This window comes from Corapipo altera, unplaced genomic scaffold (genome assembly GCF_003945725.1).
Source record: "Corapipo altera isolate COAL_440 unplaced genomic scaffold, ASM394572v1 69, whole genome shotgun sequence".
In the NCBI taxonomy this organism is placed as follows: domain Eukaryota; kingdom Metazoa; phylum Chordata; class Aves; order Passeriformes; family Pipridae; genus Corapipo; species Corapipo altera.
The window spans coordinates 6,282,494-6,292,182 of NW_020884908.1; the positions used below are offsets into that span (position 1 = coordinate 6,282,494).

Here is a 9,689-nt window from a genome sequence, read left to right on the forward strand (position 1 = left end):
TCCTCCTGCTAGTTCTCTTGGAAACCTGTTTTATCTTCTTCAGGTGTGCTGTTCTGTGTCGGGGGCAGAGGTGGATCAGGCGACCCCTTTCGCAGCATTGAGTGTTACTCTATCAGTAAGAACAACTGGTTCTTCGGCCCTGAAATGAACAGCAGGAGGAGGCACGTGGGTGTGATCTCTGTGGGAGGTCAGTAACCCTATTCAAGCAGCCCCATTCAAAAGGCACTTGTTTTTGTTCCTTTTGCTGGAGTTGATACGTCTTACTACTTGTACAAGTAGTAAACTACTTTACTTGCTTAATTGTTGAATATTCTTCACTTTAGTAAAGCTTCTTTCCTGAAGGAGTGTTTGGTTCTGAACCAATCTAAGGCCATACTTACTGAAAAGACATTGGTATGAACTGACAGAGTTGGGGCTGTTCAGACTTGAGAAGAGAAGGCTCCATGGAGACCTTATTGTGCCCTTTCAGTGCTTAAAGGGAGTTTACAAGAAAGATGGGGACAGACTTTTTAGTAGGGGCTGTTGCAATAGGACAGGGGGGAATGGTACTTAAAGAGGGTAGATTCAGAGTAGATGTGAAGAAGAAATTTTTTTACAGTGAGGGTGGGGAAACATTGGAACAGGTTGCCCAGAGAGGTGGTAAATGCCCATCTCTGGAGAGGGATTCAAGGTCAGACTGGGTGGGGCTCTGAACAACCTGATTTAGTTGAAAATGCCCCTGCTCGTTGCAGAGGGGCTGGACTAAATGACCTTGAAAGGTTCCTTCTAACCCAAATGATTCCATGAGTCTATGAACTGTATATACCCCCTTGCCTTAACAGGGGTTTTACTTTTTATAAATCCACTTATAAAAAATGGCCTTACACAGCAGTCAGCCAGTCCTCATTAGAACAGATTCCTGGTTGAGTACAGCATATAAATATATAAAGTCCATACTTACTTAAATTCTGATATCGAAAACATTTAGAAACTTTAACCGTTATTTGAGCTCTTTGTCTCCACACAGACAGGGATATTATATAAATGAAAACTGAAATGTTGCCAAGCACTCTCTATATCAAAAGATGTGTATGTGTTCAGGTAAAGTCTACGCGGTAGGTGGACATGATGGAAATGAACACTTAGGAAGCATGGAAGTATTTGATCCTCTCACAAACAAGTGGATGATGAAGGCATCAATGAACACAAAGAGGTATATGTGTCCCATGATCCAAAATTTAAGTCCTAGTCTGTGATATATCATTTCTTGCTGATGCTGGAAAACATCATGTCTGCCCTGCCTTTATTCGGGTTTTCAAACTGCTATTTGTATGAATTTTTCTCCCTATTTTGGAGCTTTGTGCTATAAAGGTATTATCCTTATCTTTTCTTCTTTTTTGGGGGGAGTTGGCCTCTGGAGCAGAAACCTGTTCTACTCCAGCTATGCTTATATTCTGGTATCAAGGGCCTTTCTGCTATGCCCAATAAACAACTTGAAACTGATTAACTGGTTCTGTGGATTTTTTGCTTTTTCTAAGAATGAGCAAGATAAGTGCCAGCATAATATGAAAAGTGAAATACTGCCCAGCAAACAAGTAGCCACCTATGTTTTTGCCTCGAAAGGCCAGAAGGACTAAAACACTGAAAGTCCACTTGAGGATTTTTCTTGCCTTTTGGCATTTAAGATTCTTTTAAGGAGTTACTGGACTCACAGATCTGTAATTTTTTTGTTTCTTCTGTTATTTAAACCATCGTACTTAATTCTACATTCCATCTTGTTTGTTGTTTTTAAAAGCATTCTGTACAAGTAGGAGCATACTGAGCACGGCTAAGTCCCAAAGCTATTTGTAGCTGTGGCCTAATCAAAATAGAAAACAACTGCCATCATTAATGGTGTCTGTTATCTGCTGAGGCAATTTAAGATAAGCCCAGGATATTGCCACAGTGTTTGTTCTGTACAAAGATTGTGCCTCCCTTGCTCCTGCCCACCTGCGCATCCTTGAAACCTGCCCTCTGTGTAATGAGACAAGAATGTTCCCAAGGACATGGTAAATCATCTCTCTTGGTAGTTAAAGCAGAAACCAGACAATGCTTTTTAATTTTGTGCTACCGATTGAACTCTCATGTTGGTAGATTCAGTAGAAACAAACCTGAGAACCATTTTAACACTTAATTTAAAAATCAGAATGAAAGAAATTGTGATTACATCTTGCTAGAGTTCAATCATCTAATATCTAGCACAGGTTTGCCTTTTAGTATGTACTAGTATTCCCCTTCAGTCATTCCCAAATTGTAGAAGCCAGCTATACCAACAAAGTTAAAACCAGCAGGTTTTGGTTCTTCATTGGATTCAACAAACAAAATCGGAGGCATGAAATTCAGTACCCAGACAGAGAAAGCAAATATCTAAGACAATCTCAGATATCTGAGCATGTGAGTAGAGGACTTGGGCCTTAGGTGACATTTGGTCAAAACAGTATTCCATGCCCCTTTGGCACAGGTGTGCAGAGGGCCAGCTACATTATTTACTATAAACTTCACTTTTTAAATTTTCATTGCTTTTTTCCCCCATAATTGGAAAGAGGTGCCAGTCGTGTAACATTGCACTTGATGTGTCATTCCCTTTCCTCGAGGATTTGCGCTGAGGTGTTGATCCTGTCATTTTCCTAGGAGAGGCATCGCCCTGGCCTCCCTTGGCGGCCCCATTTACGCAATAGGAGGTTTGGATGACAACACCTGCTTCAGCGACGTGGAACGGTACGACATCGACTCCGATCGGTGGAGCACAGTCGCCCCCATGAACACTCCCCGGGGAGGAGTCGGCTCCGTGGCCCTGGTGGTAAGTGACTGTTTACTCCCAAGTCAGGGCCAACTGAGGAACCAATCTGCTTTTCAAATCTGCTTCTACAAGGCAGAACACGAGATCTTAAACAAAATGCATCTGGTGGGTCTGAGCACCTCTGGTCATCAAAATCCTATGGAACTATGCGAAAGGTGAGGATATTTAGGATAATACTCGTATCAAACTGAACTGTTTCAACAGTATTTGAGGTACTGGGAGCAAGTACTAGCACCCTTCTAACCACGTGGCTAGTGCTTCTGTCTCACTCAGAAGTCTGGTTTGGCATGGTCACTATGATTAAAGGTACCGAATGCATCTGCACTTTAAACCCTCTGTTGCCATATATGCTCTGCAAAATAGCTGCAACATTACATAACTTTTCCTCTTCTTTAATTGGAAGATGGCATTTATATTAGATAATTAAGTCTGTTACTGGAATTCTTAAATAAAGTAAATAATTAGGACTGTGTGGATATATCAAGTTTTCTTATAGTTTTAACATTGCTTATGGAAAGCTGAGTAAAGACAATTACATTACTAATAATCTTTCCCTATACAACTGTTTTCCAGAACCACGTTTATGCTGTGGGGGGCAATGATGGTGTAGCATCTCTTTCCAGTGTGGAGAAATATGATCCCCATTTGGATAAGTGGATAGAAGTGAAAGAGATGGGTCAGCGAAGAGCTGGGAATGGTGTCAGCGAGCTCCACGGCTGCTTGTATGTTGTTGGTGAGTAGGGATGTGGCATTTTGTAGTGCTGGTGCTGCCGAGTACTGGCCTGTGGAAGAAGCTGTTGTTGCTAGAGGAACTGGGGATCAGATAGACCTGACCTGTACTTGGTGTTCTTGGGCAGGAGAAGAGAGCACGTACAACCAGGACACACTTAAACAAAGGTGTGTTAGCAAGGAAATAAAAAAGCAGTTGCTAACCCCCATTTCAGGAGGGTTATACTGTTCAACACAATATGTCTGTATTAGAAAACCCTCGTAGACTCACTGATCTTGAGTTTCCTTTTAGGAAATGATTTTTAAGTTCACACACTTTCAAAGTTTTTTAGTTGTGTTCTGAGTGTAGACAACAGTAGCTTTTTCGCGCTTATTCCACAGCCTGTTGTCCTGTGCGCTACCTTTTACCTGCTTTCCTGAGGGAGGAAGATGCCAGGTAGGTGTGCCATAGTGATAGTTGCAGAGCTCTGTCTTGTGTGTTATCATAAATGCTTACAAAGATTTCAAGCAGAATGCTCCTCTGAGAGCTGCCCCAGCAAGGGGAAAGCATCACTGAAGTCTTACATGAGGAATTTTTGTTTCCTACTGAAGTGTTCGTCAATGCTGTAACTTGAGAACTCTGCAAGTAGAGTGTGTTTTGCATAAACTAAAGTAAACTTAAGATTGGGACCATCTTTTTACTGGTCTTTGGGTTTTTTCCTGTTCCAAATGGGAAGCTGTTTCATTGTAAGTATGATGAATTCAAGGAGAAAAATAATAGAACTAGAACTCTTGCAACTTGAATAGAAGAAGACTGTCACCCTGGACGACGCCTGTACAGTGACAGGAGGGAGAGCTGCTATATGAATTTTTAGGAGCTTGGAAAATTCTAGTAAAGACAGTACCCCCGAACACTGAGAGTAGCCTGATAATGCCAGTCATGTGCATCACCTGCACCAGAAGTGGCTAAAAATGGATAAACGTGATGGTTCTTTGCAGGTGGCTTTGACGACAACTCCCCACTGAGCTCGGTGGAGCGGTTTGACCCACGCAGTAACAAATGGGAATATGTGGCAGAGCTCACAACTCCAAGGGGTGGTGTTGGCATCGCGACACTGATGGGAAAGATTTTTGCAGTTGGAGGTCATAATGGCAACGTGTACCTGAATACAGTGGAAGCATTTGACCCCATAGTGAATAGGTAATTTTAAATGTTTTATTTGGCTTAGTAAGACAATGAAGTCTGCCTATATGAAAACACAACATAACAGCATGCAGCAGGAGTCTAGCTGTTGTTTCCTGGTAATAATTTAGTAATATCCATGACTGTCAATAGAGGACTGCTGCCTATGCCACTAGGTTGTTCTTGTAAATATTTAAGCACCTCCTCCCTCCTCTGCCTCCTCTGCATCCCTTGTTCATTCAGTAACAATCTACAGAGAAATAATAAGCTACCGGGGTGCATTTTTGTGCAGGGCAAGCAGCTAGGCTGTGTAAAAGAATTTTGGACACAGAAAATAAATACTTTCAGATTGCTCAGAAAGGACAGGAACTGACTTTTCTTTTTTCCCTCTGCCACATTCTGTAGGTGGGAGCTCGTGGGCTCGGTGTCACACTGCCGGGCAGGGGCAGGCGTGGCCGTGTGCTCCTGTCTCAGCAGCCAGATCCGGGATGTGGGCCAAGGATCCAGCAACGTTGTTGACTGCATGTGAGCTCTGCTGCCTCCTCCAAATTCCAAAGGAATGATAATAGGGAAGCACTGCAGAGCTTTTAAACACTGTGTTTTTGTATGGTGGGTTAAGAAATCAATGCAGTACATTTTCTTTATGAAAATGGTACCTTCTGCAGCTGTAAAGCTTTTGGTGACTTTTTATCAATAGTGATACAGAAAAGCCTGTGATAACATGGAATAAAAGTGTGACTCACAGGAAAAAACCTGCCAAGAGCTGCAATCATCCCCTTTTTGAGAAGCTGTAATTTCAGAATCATTTGAGGCAGCTGTTGCAGGGACTCATTATTACAGGAACTGTAAAGCAGGCATGAGGAGAAGGCAGAAATTGTTACTGCTGAACTTCACCCAACAGCCCTGCTACAGGTTTCCTGGAGGACCTGAGTGCCATTTAATATAACTTATTTTCTGGAATGAAGTCTTAAACATTTCCTAATTGTACAAGAGCTTTGTAACACAAGGCATCTCAAATTTTAGAAGGTAATGACATCCCTGGTGCAAAATAAAATAACTGAGGCAGAGAAGTTCACTGCCCACCTCCCAAGGGACTGCTGGCAGCAGTGGAACTCAGTCTGAACTGTCTTTCAAAGTATTTTCTTGAGCTTATACACGTGTTAGAAAACAGAAAAGATTCTTGCCCTGAGTTTAGCCACTGCAATACAGTTTTTATATGGAATGGAAGTGCATAATAAAATTTGCAGTAAAGACCTTTAAGTGCAACTCTAGGAGATGACACAACCAGTATCAGTATCCAGTAGTGGCTGGTAATTCTCGAGGTACTGGCTCTTTTAAGAAAGTAGATGGATAGCCTCAAAACAGGCAGATGATGAAACGCTTACATAACCAAAGAGAATCAGCAAAAAAAAAAAAAATTGGGAATAAACCAGTACTTACATAAAAAATTGAAATAGGAATTTGACAGTCCTGCATACAAACACGTCTCGTTAGGCAATCAGAAACTCTGAATTCCGAGTAAAGTCCAGCTGGAAAGATTGCTGATTCTTGTTCCTCCATCACCTTGAAAGACCAGCAACTGACAATCCTTTGTGACCAAAGTTTCACATTACTAGGTTGTTCCAAGTGACCTGGGGGAGCAGCAAACTTCTCTGCATTCAGGGCTGGGGAACAGGCAGGACAGCATGAGCGTAAGGTGCAGTCGTGTTTTGCTGCTGAATTACCACGGTTTAGCTGTCCTGTCCAAAATGGCTTCTTGCACTTTGGTAGCACCCAGGGACACAGTGAATGGTACTGTAAATAATGAAACATTGCAATAAACATTTGTACTTCAAAGGACCTCGTTTGTAGTATGACTGGAGCATGCTATTGCTGGGAAACATTACAACATGGAGCATTTTTTGGTTTCTGCAGTGTATAAATCTCAACAGAAGGCTTTTGACAGCAGAGAAAACCCTGTGTTACAGCTGCAAGTTGTACCACCCTGCTTCCTACCCTTGTGGCTCTTAACCTGACTAGGAGGGGTGGAAAGAAGGGAAGCATGTTCTCTCTCTGGGACCAAATGGGTTTTTCTATGGATGTCCTGGCTAACAGAAAACTCCCAAGTTTTCTATCAAGTGACACTGACTGTGAAACCAAGTAGCCTGGCAGTGCTACATTTCTCCTCTTGGTGGGAAAGTGGGAGCACCCTTGAGGGGCAGCATGTGAGTAACGCATGCCTGGACCGCACTGACTGTAGTCACCTTCCAGGCACCAAAGGGAGAAGTGTCCAGGGGGAAATCAGGTGACAGCAAAGGCACTGGGATTCTGTACTGTGTGGTAGGAGCTCTGCTGTCACCCTGTGGCTGTAAGTAGGTCTGAACAGGATCCCAAGACAGACATCTCAGTCGTATTTCAGTGCGCAGCCCTGCCCCTACACAGAGGTGAATCCTTAAGGATTGGCATGAAAACTGCAAAGCAGGTTTACAAGGAACAACCCTGTTGCCAGTACAGTGATGTCCAAATTTTTAATCTTAGATGGCACCAGAGCTACAAATATTTTGTGTGGAAGTGTTTTTAGAAACACTACTGCTGGAAATGTGACAATGATGTCAAAGTATTAAAAAAAAAATTAAAAATGCAGTATTACTTTGGTGACAAACTGTAACTACCTACCTGCACATAAAGCTGTTGTGATTTAACACTGGCAAACTCATTTTGCTTCTTCCAGTACTGGCAGTGGGATAATGATGACAAAGGAATACCCTCCCTGGGCCATGCTGAGGGACGGAGCAGCCCCTGCATTTGCAATACTGAAGTTTGTGAACATTCAGGGCCAGGAAATCATTGCATCTAAGGATGATGCACATCTGATCCCAAGTGTGGAATTGTCTCTGCTGATGCTAATGACCTTTTCCTGCATGTAAAAGCCTTGATCTCTCCCTTGAAAACTGTAAACCCAAAGATGCCTGTTAGTACATCCTTTAAATGCAACTTAAAACTCATTTTGGATGAATCAAGTGTGGTCACAGTTTAATCACATGGGTTTCTGGCCCACTGATTTTACCGATGTCATGTGCTTTTGGGAGGAGCACAGTCAGACTTCGGACCACTCTTACCAGCCCTCTTGGCCCTGTATCTCCAATCACATGGGTGCAGCCACTGCTTACAAGCCCCCCTGCTGCCACCCACCCCACCTTCTGGGACACGCCACCTCCCCATCTCCACTGCCCTGCGGCCCCACAGGCACCCTCACACACCGTGCTGCTCCTCACCTCTGGACTTGGACAGAAACCTCCCAAACCATACCACTGCCAAGGGCAGCTGTGTCTTACGGAGAGTTTAATCTGAACAGTTCTATGAATGGAAGATCGGCACAAAGATTTTCCTTTAAGTTATATTTCTGATTGCTACGCTGAAATAGTAATTTCTGATTGTTTTTGGTTTTTTTCCTGAACATGCCACAATGATGCAAGGACCTTGCATGTATTAGTGTTTGTTTCAATTTTTGTAAAATACCTCCTTTCAAAAGAATCGTAAATTCACACCATATTATTTCCATTCAAAGGAGATTGTGGTCATTTGGTTATACTTTCACAGCTTCAAATCCTTTTTAGTCCTGCTCTTCCCCAATGACATGATCATTCCTAACAGAGCCATGGTTGCAGCAAAACTCTTTGGATTCAACATCCTGCTAAAATACTTGGCTGTGAGCATCTTAGAAGGCAACATGTGATACTTGAATATTTTAAAATGTAAACAAAATACATACATGCAGTCTTAGTCCCATCAGGAAGATTGCAGACTTCCCTCCTGTTTAAACACCGGCTGAGACAATGATTCCACTGGAACGCCTGCCTGCAGAGGGGGATGCAGCCCTGCGGGTAACCGAGCCCGCGCCGGCAGAGAGCTCTGCTCACACCCCGTGTTTATCAGCACAACCAACAGGCATCAAGCAGCGGCCTCGGGAAGCTGCACGGGAGAAGCAGCGGGAGGCAGGAGGCAACAATGATCCCAGCCAGGCGAGGGAGGGATCCCCTGCCTGTCTCCAGGGTCTTCCTTCAGATGCGGTGGGATTAGGGGGCAGTTATTGCGGTGCCAGTGTTGTTAACCCTGTCAGGGTTAACACACTACACACGGAGGGCAGACTGGACACGTCAGAAGCAATTTGTTCATCAAAACCAAGGAACTTCTCTTGCTTGTGATCTGGTAAGGCACTCCTTTTAGAGCAGTGGGAAGGTAATTAAATGAAAGCACAACTGCTGCCCGCAGGACTGGCAGCAGGTGCTGAAACCAGCACTCGGGTGAACAGCCTATTTCTCTGCGCTCCACCCCACTGCATTCCAGTGCAAGCAACAGTGTTAGAGACAGTCTAGCAGCAATAAGGTTACTGAAGCACCAGTTAGAAACAAGCTGCATGAGAAATTCACATCATCAGGCAAAATATCTACAAACGGCAATCACTGAGGAACGGGGTCAGGCCAGAGCAAACAAAGGTCTGTTACAGATAAAATCGAGCACTCAGAATGCAACACTCACTGTACAGTTTCACAGCTCCAGCCCGACACAAGTGCCCTGAACCACCATGAGAACCAAAAGTTGTGTTCACCTTGCTGGCAGTGCATTCCCTCTGCCTCCCGCTTGGAATGACACTGAGATTCATTTTACAAACAAGTTGTCAACAGGCAATAAAAATTCAGCCAATTAACCCATTCAAGCTTAATTAGAACAAATGCCTGGAAAATCCTTAGCTCCAGACTGCTTCATAGTTAAGTGGGGCTTTCTATCTTCATTTAGGTCACAACTGCTTTTAAAACTATATTCAGCATCACTGCAGTACAGTTTTGCAAACCCAAGTTCGCTGTTCCAGATGCTCCACTTAAATTTTTTGCTATCCACTTTTACCACATCTGTACTTATTTTCTAAAGCTTTGCATGTTCTCTTAACTGGAACTGGCAGCAAATAAAGCTCGCTCAGCCAGGAGATGAAACTTCTAGTTG

The 9,689-nt window shown here is 43.4% G+C and overlaps 1 protein-coding gene across 6 annotated transcripts in view; it reads left to right on the top strand.

Moving 5' to 3' along the window:
* The window catches only part of KLHL8 (kelch like family member 8), a 21,656-nt gene extending 15,108 nt beyond the window's left edge, over positions 1–6,548 (top strand). For all 6 annotated transcript variants that reach the window (XM_027652787.1, XM_027652790.1, XM_027652789.1 and 3 more), the window contains 6 exons: positions 44–187; positions 1,081–1,192; positions 2,650–2,818; positions 3,392–3,551; positions 4,526–4,727; positions 5,115–6,548. In XM_027652787.1, coding sequence (XP_027508588.1) covers positions 44–187; positions 1,081–1,192; positions 2,650–2,818; positions 3,392–3,551; positions 4,526–4,727; positions 5,115–5,238 — 911 coding nt within the window. In that variant the 3' untranslated portion in view covers positions 5,239–6,548. The remainder of the gene's footprint in view (positions 1–43; positions 188–1,080; positions 1,193–2,649; positions 2,819–3,391; positions 3,552–4,525; positions 4,728–5,114) is intronic.
* The last annotated feature ends 3,141 nt before the right edge of the window (positions 6,549–9,689 follow it).